General features: G+C 38.4%; 1 protein-coding gene across 1 annotated transcript in view; it reads left to right on the top strand.

The window, feature by feature from the left end:
• LOC142857826 (putative ATP-dependent RNA helicase DDX60) overlaps window positions 1-17,897 on the top strand; it is a 93,994-nt gene that overhangs the window by 37,619 nt on the left and 38,478 nt on the right. The window contains exons 20-25 of the mRNA XM_075986815.1: window positions 8,160-8,302; window positions 8,422-8,531; window positions 12,692-12,796; window positions 13,325-13,453; window positions 14,857-14,981; window positions 17,688-17,846. Coding sequence (XP_075842930.1) covers window positions 8,160-8,302; window positions 8,422-8,531; window positions 12,692-12,796; window positions 13,325-13,453; window positions 14,857-14,981; window positions 17,688-17,846 — 771 coding nt within the window. The remainder of the gene's footprint in view (window positions 1-8,159; window positions 8,303-8,421; window positions 8,532-12,691; window positions 12,797-13,324; window positions 13,454-14,856; window positions 14,982-17,687; window positions 17,847-17,897) is intronic.

The following is a 17,897-nucleotide window of genomic DNA, read 5'->3' as shown; positions in this document are numbered from 1 at the left end:
TAATTATTCTTATTCTGTCCCATTTCATGGCTCCTGACCTGAGACAGAAACTCTGAGATATCTCTTATCAACAGGCTCGGAATTGAAGAGGGACTGAACCATAGTCCAACTCCAAAACCAGCTCTACATATTTATAAAGAAATGTTTAATAAGACATATAAAAAATTAATACTGACAGAACATGCATACTTTTATTGTTGATCCTTAATGGGTTGTAACTAGTTTCTATCCATCAGTAATTAAATATTCAGGGTCCCTTAAATTCTTTGAAGATGGGTATTTTCCTGTGGAGATAAGAAAAGAATCCTGCCCCCAACCTATCTGTATTTCTTACCATCAGTATGCTCACCATCTTTGTGAATGAATTGTTATTTATCTTTTCCACGTGGCTTCTCTTTTTCAAACCGAACCTTTATTAATTTTGACGGTATCCATAATTTTTCCTCACCTGTGGAGATAAAAGCAAAACCCCTTCCTCAATGCAGCACATCTCCTGGCTTCCATTGTGAGGTCAGTACATCCTTGAAATAAACTGGATGATTTAGTTCAGTAGACTTTTCCATTATCCAATGTCTTTCAGCAGCCGTCGTTCCCTTCTCATTAGCACTGAGAAAATTCAAGGTTAACAAAGCATTATGTAACCTACTTCTGGGGGTGTTTCCCACCCCTTTCTGTTTGTTAAACATATCCTTTATAGTTCGATTTGATCTTTCTATGACTGCTTGACCTGTAGGATTGTATGGTATACCTGTAACATGCTTGATATTATAATAAGCAATAAACTGTTTCATTTTCCTAGAGACATAAGCAGGACCATTATCCGTCTTTATTTGTGTAGGTATAACCATGATAGCCATGACTTCTAATAAATGACTAATTACTGAATCAGCTTTTTCTGAACTTAAAGCAGTTGCCCATTGAAAGCCTGAATAAGTGTCAATGGTGTGATGAACATATTTTAATTTGCCAAATTCTGCAAAGTGGAACACATCCATCTGCCACATTTCATTCCTTTGAGTGCCCTTTGGATTAGCCCCTGCAGGCAGTGGCAGTTGGTTATAGAAAGAGCAAGTAGGGCATTTTTTTACAATCTCCTTAGCTTGTTGCCATGTAATAGAAAACACTTTCTTCAAACCTTTGCTATTAACATGATGTTTTTTATGAAATTCAGAGGCTTGTAGCACACTACCAATCAATAATTGATCAATTTCTGACAGACCCGTATGGGATCAGATGTGTGTTATATACATAGGGCAAAGCCTGTTCCTGATCATATCTTGTACCTGGATAAACAATGAGGTTAGTTCTGTATCATCAGGTATAAATTCAGCAGTTTCAATATGTAAAATAACTCTTTCTGCGTATTGTGAATCAGTAACTATATTAATAGGTTCTTTAAAATGGCATATAATTCTGCCTTCTGGACAGAATCATAAGGACTTTGTTCCACCTTACCCAAGTCTTCTGATTTGTAACCTGCCTTCCCTGATTTATTGGCATCAATATAATATGTACAGGCTCCAGTTATTGGAGCATCACAGATGATTCGAGGAAGGATCCAAGAGGTTCTCTTTATGAAGTTAAGCCTCTTGCTTTCTGGATAATTTTTATTAATGTCTCCCAAAAAATTAGCACAAGCTCTTTGCCATGGTTCATTATCTTCCCATAATTTCTTTAGTTCATCAGCAGTGAAAGGCACTATAATTTCTGCTGGGTCTATGCCTGCTAGTTGACAAAGTCTCAACTTGCCTTTTATAATTAACTCAGAGACTTTTTCCACATAAGTTTTCAGTTTCTTACTTGGTTTATGTGGTAAAAAGATCCATTCCAAGAAAATATCATCTCTCTGCATTAAAATTACTGTAGGAGAAATTTTTGATGGTAGTATGACAAGAATACAATCGAGCTCTGGATTCACCCTGTCCACATGTGCCTGTTGTAATTTTTCCGCAATCATTGTCAGTTCCTTTTCTGCTTCAGCTGTTAATTTGCTGGGACTGTTCAAATCTTTATCACCATCCAAGGTTTTGTTCAAATGATTATTAGATCAGGTGTTATCCCAATAGCTGGTCGTAGACTGGAAATGTCTCCTAACAGTCTTTGAAAGTCATTAAGAGTCCGTAGATGATCTCTCCTAATTTGTGCCTTTTGTGTCTTAATTTTTTGCAAACCTATTCTATAACCTAAATAATTAACAGAATCTCCCCTCTGAATTTTTTCAGGAGCAATCTTCAATCCCCATTTAGGTAAAAGTATCTTTATTTCTTTAAACAGTCTTTCCAAGGTATCCATGTTTGAATCAGATAACAAAATGTCGTCCATGTAATGGTATACTTTAGATTTGGGAAATTTCTTGCATATTATTTGCAATGGTTGATTCACAAAATATTGGCACAGGGAGGGGCTATTTAACATGCCCTGGGGGAGGACGGCCGAGTAGTACCTCCTCGAAGGTTGAGAATTGTTATAAGTAGGCACTGTGAAGGTTTTTCTCTATCTTCTTTTTGTAAAGTTATAGTGAATAAACAATCCTTTAAATCAATAACTATGAGAGGCCATCCTTTTGGTAATAAAGAGGGCAAAGGAATTCCAGATTGCAGAGGGCCCATATGTTGAATAACCTTGTTGATAGCCCTGAGATCTGTCACCATTCTCCATTAACCTCATTTTTTTAACCACAAATACAAGAGAATTCCAAGGGCTGGTAGATTCTTCTATATGTCTAGCATCCAATTGCTCTTGTACCAGCTGTTCTAAAGCCTGTAACTTTTCCTCAGCTAAAGGCCATTGCTTTGTCCATATTGGTTTCTCAGTCAACCATTTTAGAGGCAAGGCTATTGGTATCTCTGAAGGGATATCAATTACTTTGTGTTCTTGTACAGCCCGAATGGCTGGTTTTCTCCATTTGTAATATCTTTTAATATTATTCTCAGAAATATAGGCTCTAGACATAGCAGGAATGTTAATTTGGGTATTCCATTGTTGTAATAGGTCATGACCCCATAAATTCACTGCAATATTGTCTACATATGGCCTTAATTTTCCTATTTGTTCCTCTGGCTTTATGCATTCAACCCATCTCGTGCTCTGCCTTACTCGAGATAGGGTTCCAATTCCCAGGAGCTGAGCATTTACATTCTGAAGAGGTCAATCCAGATGCCAAGATTCTGGGGTAGTGATACTTACATTCACACCTGTGTCCAGCAGGCCAGTGATAAAAATGCCATTTACACACACTCTTAGCTTTGGTCTTTGATCACTTATAGAAGTTTGCCAAAACACATGGAACTCATCCTTCTGATCATTATTGCTTGTAACAGTAGGCATGGGGCTTCCTAATTGTCCAGATGAGGCACATTCTCTGCAATAACTGGAAATGACTGAACCATGTTTGCCATGGGGGCCTGTGAGGCCCCCCTCACGTTTCCCATCTGTAACAGGTTGCCATGTCTATCTCTTGTAGACCTGCATTCATTCATCCAGTCTGCCTTTCCCACATCTTCTAATATAAACCTGATGGCTGAGTCCTCCTATTTCTGTTATTTCTAGAAGATGCATTTTTTATTATTTCTGAAAATCCGTTGTCTACAATTCCTTTTCATATGACCCATTTTGCCACAATTAAAACATTTGGTATTCTGGTGTCTCCTTTTACCATTGGAAATTGCTCCTTCTACCCATGCTTCAGTGCCATAGTCAAATGTATCAACATTCAGTGTATGCAAGACCCATTCTTCCAAGGGTGCTGATCTGAGCTTTAAAGGCCCCAAGACCCTTTTGCATTCCACATTTGCATTTTCATAAGCCAAGGACTCAATCATTATACGTCTTGCTTCTGGGTCAGATATCCCTTTTTGTACAGCCTTAGTTAGTCTTTGTAAAAAGTCAATGATTCCATTCTCTGTCCTGGGTCTTGCACCCTGTCCCAAGCCCTTAAGGCTGCTGTAGTACATATGGAGAGTGTGTTTTCATCCAAATTAGCTTGTTCCTGAGGGTCGGAAAAGAGCCCTTCACCTAGAATTTGATCTAGGGAAATCTCAATTCCCTTCGCACTTTCCTGCTGTTCTAAAAGTCTGGTCTCTTGCCTGAATAAGCATTTCCAGTTCAATTGTGGTCCACTCTCAAGTACCACAGAGACTAAATGAAGTCAGTCGAAGGGCGTGGCCCTGTTTGTTGTGGCCCAAGATTTTAGCATCTCTTTAACAAAGGAGGAGTGCATCCCAAAAGTCATAACAGCCTGTTTAATTTCTTTGAGATCATTCATACGGACAGGCTCTCTTGTATCTTCCTTGATGACACTAGGGTTCCTGGAACCAATCACTTTCTCTGTTGTTATTACTGCAAAGGCAGGTAGAGCTGTAGGTAGAGCTTTGTGGGAATTATCTCAGAAAGATTTACCCACAGATGGAGTTAAAATTTGCCTTTATACCCTTTGCTCCTCTTCATCAGAATTTAGAAATCCCTCAATCTTTTCAATACTATTCACCATTGCCTTCTGCAATGTCTGAATCTCCTGTCCAGAATTATGTTTCAAAGCCTTCACTGAGGATTCTAAAGTATGAAGTTTGTCCATTAGAGACAACATTTCATCTTTGGACAGAATTTTCATGGCATAAACTGTGCCTTCTTGAATTGACAATCTTTCTGCCAATCTGTCACAAGCTTTAGACAAAATCTGATTGTCACATTCAGCAGTTTTGATTCTCTCAGTTAATGTTTCAGTTCCTACAGAAAGGGACTGAAGCTTATGATCCAAATAAGCTGTTCCCTCTTCCATAATAATGAATTTCTCCTTAATATCAGCTGTTAACGTTTCAGTTCCTACAAAAAGGGACTGAAGTTTATGATCCAAATCAGCTATTCCCTCTTCCATAGTAATGAATTTCTCCTTAACATTAGCCTGTACCTTTTCTAAATTTTGCTTGGTTGATAGGGTCATGTTAAACAAAGATCTGTTCTCTTCCTGGAGAACTTCAAACTGATTCTTGAGAAGATTGTTGTCATTCTCAATTGTTTTTAAGTTTTCAACCTCTGCCTTAAGAATCCTGGATTCTTCTCATAAAGACTATTATATTTCTATTATCAAACCATATAGTACCAAGGAAAACTACGAATCCCAGAAAGATCCATAGATGTGGGGTGACAGACACCTTCTGCAAAATCTCCCACATGGTACAATCAAAAAGGCTGTTAAAGTCTTGAATGGTAATGTTTTAAGACATTTTCAATCAAATCAGTATTTATTTTTATTCATAAAAGACAATTTTTACCTGTAATGACCGTTTCCTGCCAGTGTTTGCGAAATGCACCTGAGTCCACGTGGCCGAAGTCAGAGCCTGTCTGAAAAGTCTACTCAAAACCTAAAACTGAAAGTTAACTGTAAGCAGCAAGGGGGAGGGCCAGGAAATGGGGCAGAGCCAAGGCCAGACTCAGCCACCCAAGGGGAGGGGGGGGGATGCAGAGCAGTCACGTGCGCGGAGTGGCATTGTGTACTGATCATACTGTTTACTGCGAGGTGCTGGGGGGGGGGGGGGTGTGAATACAGAGGCACTTGCACCACTTGCTAGATCCAAGCAATTCTGGCGGGCAGGGTGGAGCTGCACAGACTCTTGCGGGCAGAGTCACCTATCTGCCCAGCCACAGCTGAGCTCTGTTTAGTTTGGCAGGCAGGGCCGAGTCACCCTTCAGGAGTCCCTTTTGCCGACTTTCTAGCAAGCGCTGGAAAAATCAGTCGCTGCAGATGTTCAGTGATTCAGAAGCTCAGCTGCTTCTGCCGCTGTAGTTGGGCAGAGCAGACCGGCAAGGAGTTGTGCTAAGAGGGTACAATCTGCATGGAGGGAGAGGCCTGCGGGGGGGGGGGGGGGGGGGGGGGGGGGGGGGGGGGGGGCGCTGGCTCCCAGCAGTCGCCACCCAGGAGGCTCTGATTCAGGGCGGGTATCCAAAAAGGCTCACGGGGCGCCAAACTGTAAACAGCATATTAACCAGGCTAGCTTAATATGAAACAGCAAATTTTAATGAAGGGATAGCTTACAACACCAGGGATCCAACGATGAGCAGGAGATACAAAAAAGAGACCTGCGGGCACCAGATTTATACGTAAACATTAGCCCGAGGCAAACACGCCCCCCAATATGCTGGGCTATCCCTACATTCTCTTCTATCAGGTTCATTGTGGTTGGATTTATATTGAGGTCTTTAATCCATTTGGAATTGAGTTTTGTGCATGGTGATAGCTATGGATCTATTTTCATTCTTCTACAGGTTGACATCCAGTTATGCCAGCATGATTTGTTGAATGCTTTCTTTCTTCCGTTGCATACTTTTAGCTCCTTTGTCACAAAACAGGTGTTCATAGGTTTGTGGGTTAATATCTGGGTCTTCAATTCGATTCCATTGGTCAACATCTCTGTTTTTATGCCAATACCAAGCTGTTTTCATTACTCTAGCTCTGTAATAGAGTTTGAAGTCAGAGATGGTAATGCCTCCAGAAGATCCTTTATTGTATAGGATTGTTTTGGCTATCCTGGGTTTTTTGTTTTTCCATATAAAGTTTATTGTTCTCTCAGGGTCTGCGAAGAATTTTGTTGGGATTTTGATTGGGATTGCATTGAATCTATAGATTGCTTTTGGTAGAATAGCCATTTTTACTATGTTGATCCTCCCAATCCAAGAGCATGGGAGATCCTTCCATTTTCTTGTGTTCTCTTCAATTTCTTTCTTCAAAGCCTTAAAGTTCTTATCAAATAGATCTTTCACTTCCTTGGTTAGTGTAACCCCAAGATACTTTATGCTATTTGTGGCTATTGTGAAAGGTGAAGTTTCTCTGATTTCCCTCTCTGCTTCTCTATCCTTTGTAGTGGTGCATGCCTTTAATCCCAGCACTTGAGAGGCAGAGGCAGGTGGATCTCTGTAGTTCTAGGCCAGCCCGGACTATAAGAGCCAGTTCCAGGACAGGCTCCAAAGCACAGAGAAATCCTGTCTCAAACAAACAAAACAAACAAGAAAACCCCCCCATACTTTACTACTGGAGAGATGGCTCAGTGGATAAGAGCACTGGTTGCTCTTCCAGAGGACCTAAGTTCAATTCCCAGCAACCACATGGTGGCTCAGAACCATCTGTTTAGTTCTTTCTGATAAGTCTTGGCTACTTCCTACAAAGAAATACCCAGTATCCCTTGGGTCAGATATGCAGTTGAATAGGAAGTATCATATCATAGCTCAAAAATAAAGTGATAGCTGCATATTCCTTTTATTTTACTCTACCTCCTTTACTGGTAAACATAAATCAGGGTGATAGAATGATACATTTAGTCATAGATTCAAGATCATCCCATTTTGTAGATTTTTTTGTTTAGAAAGAGAGCAAAGCTTTATTAGCTTGAATGTTGAGTACTGATAACAACACATCCCTTAGCTTCTCCCATGTGTCATATTTTCTCCTAAGTACTTTGCATATAGTAATTTATCTTAATATTATCAATATTAGGTGTACTACTATTTCCATTGTTATTCTTACTTAGTAGTACTTTTACAAGTCTATTAATTTTTTTAAACGTGAAATTTTTTTAAACAAAAATATTAAGTGATTCTTGCAGGATTCAGGGTTAATAATAAGGAAGCTAGAATTTTATTTCAGGTTATATGGCTATAGATCTAATTCCATTATGTGAAAGTTTTAAGGCATATGATTTCTTTTATATATAATTATTTTCACATAAGTTATTTCTGTTTTCTGATTAAATAATGTATGAGTTACTTTTGTGTTGATGTGAACAAAAATGCCTTAAGGGAGGGATGCCTTTATTTAGACTCAGGATTTTAGAAAGATTTCAGCCCATCACAGTGGGAAAGGCAAGGAGATGAGGCTTCAACCATGGAAGTGGGAGCCTGAGGTGGCAGTTTGTTTACATGACAACAGACAGGAAGCAGAGAGAGCTGGATGAGAACCAGTTGCTAGTATAACCTTTGTGATAGCTAATGTTGTTGGTCAATTACTCTTCAAAGTCCCTCTGCTAGTGACTGACTTCTATTATGCAGCTCCAAACTTCTAATGATTCCACAGCTTTCAAAATAATATCAAGGACTGGTAGCCAAGTGAAGCATGAACCATTGGTCACATTACTGATTACAATCATAAGTAATATGTCTATATTTTAAAGGTGGCTCCGGTCAGTAAAGAGGTACTGGAAAGAAGTAGACAGTGCAATGGGAGAAAAAATTTTGTCCAAAAGAAATTCTGACTCCCGTGGCAGTCGTCATGAAGACCAAGTGCAAGCCAGACAGTCATACAATGTTAGACTTGGTATGTACGCTGTGTGTAGTTGTACAGCCTTGTTTTTGTTTTCTTTAACTATTTGCTTTAAAATTGTTCCACTCACCATATTTTTGATAATTTGGAAAATCTCACTCTTCCCCTTTCAGTGATCTATGGAGAGAGATACAATGACCTGGAGAAGCACGTATGTTCTGTGAGACAGGGTGAAGTTTGCTTTGATCATTTTCACCCTTGTGCCGCACTAACCATAGATCATGTAAGTAACGACCTTTGCCACAGTTGTTCCATAGAACAGCACTGTCTGGTTAACAGCTGAAACTATATTGCTGTGCAGAATGCATCCGAAGTGGATCCTGATGCTGGAATGCAGAGGGAACACTACAATGTTGGTTTAAAAATGAACAGCAGTGTTCTAGTTTCTGTAGTTTCTCAATATTAAGATGCCATCAGGATCCTCAAGGTTTTAATACTACTAAACACATTGACTTGATGATCTTATTAGTCTGGGGACATTATTTCTGTCCTTTTTCCCCTTTATTAAGCACCCGTGTCTGCCTCTCCCATAACTATCTCACTTCTGCACCAGTAATGAAGTGCCGAGGACAGCACTTAACCTCTTTGCTTGGTGCAGCTACACGCATGTGTGAATGTCTCACATGTGAAAACGTGACTAATGTGTATGATCTGAAACCAGGAACACATGTTTCCCATTGCCATGACAATAAAGTCATGACTCTTTGGTAATGACTCAGCAATGTAGAGACCTTAAAAAAATGTCTACCAACTATTGCATAGTTAGAGGAGGATAATTCATGAAATATTTCCTATATGTACCTGTCGTCCTTTCTCATTGCACTCCCTAGAAAGGTTCATTTAAACTCACATTAGTCAAGAAAAGGATAGCCATTTATTTTTCTTCTTTCTCAGACCTGAAAAATAAAGTATATACTATATTCTGATACTATATTATGGCTCTTAATTTTAATTCTATTCCTTAAAAGAGTCTACTGAACTTCTTTAAAAACAGCTAAGGATACAGAACTTGACAGCTAAGGTCTTCCAGGGCCTTTTTCTACATTGCGTTTCCTGAATGTGTTTTGCTTGGAAGTCCTTATGCTATATGCTGTTCATCCCAAATGCTACATGTTGGTGCCTAGATCTTGATTTTTCCTTTGAAACTCTTATAATGTGGAGATTTTTTAGAATCTTGCTGTGTTTTCCTCAACTGGTAGGTTAAATTCTCCACAGCACTTGTGTTTGTGTGTCAACAAAATCAGATTACCACTGAACCTTCAGCACTTGCCTTTTAGTGTTCTGAAAAAAACAGCTGCGGGAATAATCTCCTGTACCTCTAGTTACTAACACATTGTTGTGTGAATACTGGCTGTTTTTAAAAGGGTAGCTGATTGGAATTATGTTTTTAAAATACTCACATATTTCACATCTTTTAACTACCTCCACTACAGTTTCATTTTACAAATAATAGAAGTGAGTCATGAACAACTCTGTCACTACTATAGCACTAAGTAAATAGTATAAACCAGTCGTAATGTCAGACTCATTGATTAATTCTGTGTTAATATAAAAGTTTTGTCTATCATATATATTGATGCACCATGTATATATCATGTATACATGATCATGTATGTCATAGACTCATATGTATATATCTCATATATACATGACCACCACATGATAGTATTTGGCTGTGTATTGCAATGATTTCCAAAGGCAATGAAATGGATCTGAATATGGAGTTTTTCTAGTAAAATCCTTGTGAAGGAAGCTTTTATTATTAGTGATAATAGCCCAATTCAATCTGCAAATTTAACTGAAAAATGGAAAAATCCTGTGCCTTAACTTATACTCAGAATATAGATGTTAATACAGCCATCAGTAAGACAGAAATCCAGTTGTAGTCTCCCTCCTCTCTTCCTTTTCCCCTCTTTCTTCCTTGTGTCTTTACCCTTTCTGATATCTACAGATTGTCTGAGTCTCTCAGTATTATCCGGTGTCTTTAAAAACAGCACAGTACTTTAAAAATTACTTGTTTTGTGTAAAGTGATTAAGAAATGTTATCTTTAAACAGCTTCAAGTATACTGGTTCAGAGTTTGCTCCAAGTGCCTTCTCTCTCTTCTTGGTAGCGATTAATGGAGTAACTGAAAAGCAATAGAGTAGTTACAGTGTGGTCTGACCCTATGTGACTTCTGCAAAGGTCATGCAGTTGTATGAGTCTTAAGATTTGGTAGCAAGGATATAGAGTAAATGCTAGACTTAGGCATTATTAAAGGAATTTTACAACCACTTGCATAGCATATACTTATATAGGTCATTTCTTATAGAAGGAAAATAGAAGTGAGTGTAAATTCCAAATGTGTAGATAATTCTGAATGTTTTTTATTAAACTTAGATTAAATGAAAGAGCTAAGTGACTTAAAAATATCCCCAAATGTGATAAATTGTAGCAACATAAAGAGACGAATTATCTCACTTTCCATCAGAATCATCTTACAGCTATATCAGAAAAGTGATTTCCAAAAGCAAGAGACAGGAGAGTACAAATGACGTAGCCTTAGCCCCACAGAAGCAAGGGATCACCAGTGAGGGATTGCCCTCAGCCATGTGTGTCTTGTTTTTGGCAAACTGAAGCCTTGTTTGACCTTTGCCATCAGTTACCATGCCATCCAGGCACAGCTGCTGCTGTCTGGAGAGCTGTGAGCCCGGGAAACACGTGAAATAACTGCTGTCTCTTGCTCAGCATGGATTGAATGTGAAGATCACCCGTGGTACAGAGACACTTGTATTTACAAAATAACGGCTGGATCATGATCTACTGTTAGTTCTCTCTCTCTCTTTTTTTTTTCTGCCTAGATTTGTTTAGGTTTTGCCTTCTTGCCGATTTGCCAGTTTGTAGTAAAAAAAAAAAAAAAAAATACTGGATTGAGTTCCAGCCTGGACCATAAAATTGCTAAATTCCTTAAAACTTATGAAGTATGAACTTATTAATTGATAAACCACATCAATGGATGATGCACTAATCTTTTTTTTTTATTTATTTATTTATTTATTAAGGATTTCTGCCTCCTCCCCGCAACCGCCTCCCAACTAATCTTATGTCAGACATATGGCTAAGACTCATATCTATTTCCTACTTTATTCCCTACAACGAATTTGTAACAAAGACAGAACTAATGTTTTATTTTAGAAATGAAAAAAAACTGAATCTTATGTAAACGGGTAAGAAACTTCAGCAACCCTAAGCCTGTGACCCAAAAGATTTGTATTTTAAAACTTACAAGGATTCTTGGATTAATTTTTGTTTCATTTAGTTTGGCTGCAAAACTAAGCACTCCCAAGTGACAATTAAAATGAGAACGTAAGGATAACATTGGGGGTGGTGCGGGAGACCAGCTTTGACAAGTATACCACCTAACCAGGGTAGGGGCATGGAGATTAGAAAAATAAGAAAATGAAGACGTGAGTGAAAATTATAAACCAGAAGCATAGAATAGTATCTGGAAGGAGTTCTAGTGAAGACTAAAATTGCCCACATTTAATTTCTATTTGCTTATAATACCCCTGATCCCAAAACACAGGCAAAAGATTAAAAACATAAGAGTAAGATTTAAAAAAACTGCATTAGCATGATACAAGAAAATGAATATTGTGGGCTACATTCTCAGTTAAATTTTCTGTTGCTAGGATGAGACAGTAATGCTCACATCCTAGACTAAAATATTCTGTAGGCAAACTACTCCCTGGGTGGAATCCCTAAGGGAGTAGGAACTTTGTTGGATCCTTAGATTTTTTGTATAAACAGATTTACTTATCTACTTCTCTATTAACTGAAATACAAGGTCTGGATATTAGCCTCACCTCTTGACAAAACCTTGGAAGAGCAGAACTCTCTGGTCTAAATCTAGGTGGGATCTTTGATTGAGGTAGAAATGGAGAATAACCTTGAAGGAACAGAAGTAATTTCCAACTCTCTGACCTATGGTTAGGGTAGAATGGCAATAACTTTGAGCAAGCTAAAATCTTTGACCTTCATACAAGGTGGAAATAGGCTCACATTTTGGGGCCTCCACAGGTTGGCAGTGGATGGAAGTCTCTGCTGTTCAGGGGACCTTGCTGAAGACCTACATTCATTTCCCAGGACCCACACTGGTTGCTTCACAACAGCCTATAACTCCAGCTCTGGGGATCTGTCTCCTTCTTTTGCCCGGGCGGGGGGGGTCAGTACCTCCCCCAAATACACAGAATTTTTAAAATTTCTTTTTTTAAAAGGAAATAGACTCAATGCCATCTTCACCATTTTCCCAACTTTTAATGATCAAAGCAAGCATTTCTTATAAACGTTCACACCCTGCAGGTTAAAGAAAATATTAATAAGTTTGATTTTATTTTCATCATAGATTGAAAAGTATGGATTCCCTTCCGACCTTGCCTTTTCACCCCGAGAAAGCATCCAGCTATATGATGCTATGCTTCAGGTCTGGAAAAGTTGGCCCCAGGCCCAGGTAAAAAAATCTTTATGGAATCCATACTGTTATGGTAGAGCTCACTATTGCTATTCAGAAACACACAGTCACCATTTTTACCACTTGGATTTGATGGTTTGAAACGATTAGCAGACCATTTCCCATTGAAAATGGCCTCCTTATTTATACCTTCTAAGTTAGATGGGCTAGAAACAGTGTTAAGTATCAGTTCCTGAAAATGTCACTTCTTTCTCCTTTCTAGAAATTGTGGTATTGAGGTCTCCTTTCCCACTCTGGGTTTCTAATCCTCAGATTCTTTTCTTCTTGTGTTGTTCTCTATGTCTTGAATGTTGGTGTTTTCTCTGGAGACCTGTTTGCTCTGTCTTCTTGCCATTGAAGAGTTCATACATAGGTCTATAGCCTAAAAGGTATGGGGATGTAGGAAAGAGAAGTCCAACTGCCTCTAACCTAAGAGACCATAAAACTGTCAAGGAATAATATAATTGTGAAATATTTTTAGGTTTTCTGACATTATTTTTATGGAATTTTATGGTCTTTCATTTCCAGAATCTGTGTCCAGAGAACTTCCCTCTTTTTAAGAACAAAGTAGTCATTAAAAAAATGGATGCAAGAAAATATGAGGAGAGCTTAAAGGAAGAATTCACCAACTGGGTTAAAAATGGGAACGAGGAGCAGGTAATTTCACACATTTTGATCAAAATACTCTATTTTGTTTTCCCTGAGTTGTATCATTCAACCAATAATATCATTTCTCTCTTTTGTAGTTTTCAATATTTATTTTAGATTTTTAAGATTGACTTGCTGTATAGTGATTCTGAACTAGAACAAAAAGAGAAAGAAAAATGATTTTTTTATCTCTTTTTCATTGTACCCTAAAACTTGGCAAGAGACTTTGGGTTCCTCATGGATTTGGTGGCAGATAAGAGATAATATAGGACTCACGTTTGGGATTATTGATGGTTTTGTCATCATAAAGATGTGGCTCAAAAAGCTGAAACACATTTTTGCTTTTCTTCATTTCTTAGTTTTGAAGTTTTATTCTCTAAAAATCTTTGTTTGAGAATTTCATGTACATGTGCATTATGTGCTTCCAAATCTACTCCCCAAGCCTCTCCTCCTACCATTTCCTCTTCCAACCTCACATGGTCCTTTTTAAAGCCACTGAGTCCACTCAGTGCTGCCAGTATGTTCATGGCTGTGGGGTCATCCACTGGAACGTGGGCCACCTATCAACATATGCAAAGAACGCTGGCTGTCCTCCTCCCACAGCAGGCATCATTGGTGCTAGCTCCTCAGTAAGGGTAAGACTTTGCATGTTCCTCCTCACTCATGCTGAAATTACTTTGTTACTCTCTTGTGAGCTCCTTTACAGGCATCCACACTGCTGTGAGCTCATGTGTTCCATGTCCCTGTCATGTCCAGAGACACTGGTTTGCAGCTGTCCTTGGTGTCTTTTTCTTTACCATTATTCTTTTAAATTTTAAGAACTGGGATCTTACACTAGAACTGTATGCTTACAAATTTATTTTGTTTATACTTATAATCTTATTTTATTATTAAAATTTGAGGCTTAAGAAATTTTTTGTTTGTTTTTTAGGAATAGCATGCGTGATATTTTTTTCATGTGATACTCTCCCCACCTTATACCTTGATTTGTTCTTTCTTTTATTTGGAAACATGCTATAGTTAGGTTACATTTCCCTATGCTTATCTTGTCATTCAAAACCTCTTAGGTTGGCTGTGCTTGCCTCTGCTGCATGGAGGGGGCTCCTTTCTCCTGTTACAGTGGAAACAGCACCACTAACTGAGCAATTCTTCCCCTCCTGCCAGATTTGTGTTGTCGCAAAGAATTGCAGGTGTGGTGTACAGAACATCAGAAGTTTTGTTATTAAGTCTGTGGTTTGTGTGTGTCCTTGCTGTGGCTCACCATAGTCTTGTGGTATAGTGTTCTAGGATTAGTTTGAAGAACAACAACAAAAACAAAGATTAAACAACAATGAAAAGAGTTTAGTCCGAGTGGCCATTCCTCTCTTTGCTATGTACATTTTAATACAAACACTTTCTGTTCACTGTCACAGGCCAGAATGGTGCTGCAGAAGCTGAGTCTCGATTTCCATGACTACTCAGGACGGATGCTGAACTTTTTTCCACATCTTGTTGAGAAGCTCAGGGAAATGGATAAGTTGCCTGCACTGTTCTTTTTGTAAGTTATTTAGCATTGTGACATAATCTGTGTTAGGCTTTTTCCTTTAAGGTACAGAAAGTTATATACACATTACCCGTATGGTCTTGTATTTATCATTATTTGGGGTGTTTGTACATTTGTCAAAATAATATGGCTTTTTAAAGTCATAAGGAGTTGATGACCCAACGACATTAGACATTTCAGCCTGGAGTGAACAAAGGAGAAATGTAAAACTGTGACACAGTAGATGGAAGTGTGCTATTGGTAGGTAATGGAGGGGAGAAATGCCCAAAAAGAAAAAGGTTGTACATGGTTATCTTGTTCTCAACTTCTCATCCTTAATAAAAGAAAGCCATTCTCTTATATCTATTCTGCTAAAGGTAGAATGTTATGAATTGTGCATTCATAAGGTATCTGCAATGGCACCACAGCCCAGGAGTCCAGCTTCCAAACCGCACCCAGGGTTGCAGAAAAGAATGCCTTCTAAGCAACGAGACTTAAGAAAATGTCTTCTCTTTCTTTGAGCTAGAATTTTCTGTCTGAGGGTAAATGAGGAAACACATGCTTTCTGATGGCAACTTAAGAAAAAAGGAACAAGCACAATCTTTCCTGGTGGTAACCTTCTCTTTTTTTACTTCATCTTGAATAATCTCTCTTTCTTGACAATCTCTCTACACAGTTACATCTCTTTACATATAGTTATGGATCTCTTTACATATATACAATCTCTCTTCTGCACAGTCCTACATCTCTTTATATAGTCATATCTATTTCCCACAATTACATTTTCCCTTCTCTCTCCATATATATTTCACACAGCTACATAACTTCATACTTCTTCTTTACACAGTCACTTATCTTTCTACACAGTTACATTCTTCACACAGTCATGTACTTCTAAATAGCTGTACATCTCATCTACACAGTGATGAAGGACACTTTAAAGAAATCCCACACTAGCTCAGAATTGAGAATAATAGATGGTTATTTATTTAGGGGTAGACTCACAAATCAGAATCCTCTTCTTTAAAGGAAAACAGCCACTAAATCCTGCAGCAGGAAAAGAGAGTGGCCCCGTGCTTTACATAGGCAAGAATAGTACAAGAGGCCACACCCAAGTGGACAGGTCACCTAAAGGCTACTGGCTGTAGGATTTCCTACAACACAGCTCTCCACCATACAATCACATCTCTTTCTTAACATACGTCTCTACATTCCAAACATTATGAAATTCATGTGATGCAAATGAGGTGTGTTTGCTTTTGTTTCTGGAGAAAGAATCTGAGCAGCAATGCTTATTAAGCAGATCTGAGAAATCTAAATGGTTAAGATCTAGATTAGGTCCACAGGGTATGCCTCAACATGCCAAGAAGTCTACACCTTTATAGTCCTAGGCATTTATATTTTCAGAGTTATAAAGGCTTTGTCTAGGGGAGCTATAGGATTGAAAAGCCATGTCCTCCAGTCCTTCTTACCTTCTAGAAAGAAGTAATGATTATGTGACAGTGAGAAACTATGCCTCTTTCCACTTTGCCAAAAGGACAATTCTTGGGTTGACTAAAATTATTTCTTATCTTTCAGGAGGGTGTGTGGAAGATGGAAGTGATTTTCCTTTTCTCTGTTTCCACATCACACCTTCCTTCATGCCTGGGCATATCTATCCTGTGGAGAGTTTCTGTGAGCTCATTCTATAGTGTCACAGGAATATAGTATTGGGGAAACTTAGTTTTCACTTCACAGTTGCTAACTAGGAGTATGTGGATCTAAAGCACCCAGAATTCAGAGTAAAATTTATAAAAGCAGGCTTTAAAAAGTTAGCCGATAGATGTCACATTTATGGTTTGCATTTGAAGTGTTTTCCATCGGTCTGCATTTGGACAGTTGTTGCTAGATGGTGGTGCTGTTTAGGAAGGTTGTGGAAAGTTCCCAGTTGCCACCTAATCAATGGACATGGTCTGGCTATCACCATTTATACTTCTCAGATCAGAGCTACAAATTAAACAACAATCTTCAAATTAAATGTATCCACATTGGTAAGCCTCTTGGGTACCTTAATTACTTTTCTATTTCTGTGAAGAGACACCAAGGCCAAGACATTCTGTAAAAGAAAGAATTTACTAGGACTCACAGTTCTAGAGAGTTATAGTCCATGACCATTATGTCAGGGGAACATGACAGAAGGTAGGTGGCATGGTATTGGAGCAGTAGCTGAGAGAGTATATCATTATCAGAAGATAGGGTTCAGATAAAGACAGCTAACTGGGAATGTCATGGGCTTTTGATACCTCAAACCTAATCTCAGTTCTATACCTCCTCCAAAAAGGATACTCCTCCTAATCTTTCCCAAGCAGTTCCATCAACTACAGTCTTTGTATTCAAATACATAAGCCTTGGAGAATCATTATCAATCAAACAACCATGTAGGGCCACTGTGGTCAAGCCTTGAAGTCTTAGAGCCAACCTTACTTTCTCTTTGTGCTCTGCTTCTTGACTATGGACACAATGTGAGTGTGTCTTAACTCTTACTTTTGTGGCCATGCTTACCTGTATCCTAGTATAAGTAGCTATGTCCTTTCAAATTGTAAAGCAGTTTAAGCCCCTCTATAAATGCATCTTGTCAGCCATTTGCTCATAACCATGAGAAATGTATCACAACCAGAAAAGATGGAGAGACTGAATTCTATGGCACTATGCTATTTTAAACACACATCCATTTGCTTCCAGATTTAATTTATACTCTGTAGAAGAATGTGCTAAGGCTACTTGGAATTTCCTGAGGGAAAAGCAAGAAAAGAAAAGACCTCCCAATGCTGATAAAGAAGCTCATATCATGATTAACAAACTTGAAAAAGTTGAAAAATCTTTGAAGAAACAAAAGAAAATGTAAGTATTTTACTAAGAAAATTGGCCACATAAGGGTTTGTACAATGCAAA

Source organism: Microtus pennsylvanicus, chromosome 9 (assembly GCF_037038515.1).
Source record: "Microtus pennsylvanicus isolate mMicPen1 chromosome 9, mMicPen1.hap1, whole genome shotgun sequence".
In the NCBI taxonomy this organism is placed as follows: domain Eukaryota; kingdom Metazoa; phylum Chordata; class Mammalia; order Rodentia; family Cricetidae; genus Microtus; species Microtus pennsylvanicus.
The sequence above is the reverse complement of the archived record's forward strand: the minus strand, read 5'-3'. Positions and strand labels throughout refer to the sequence as shown.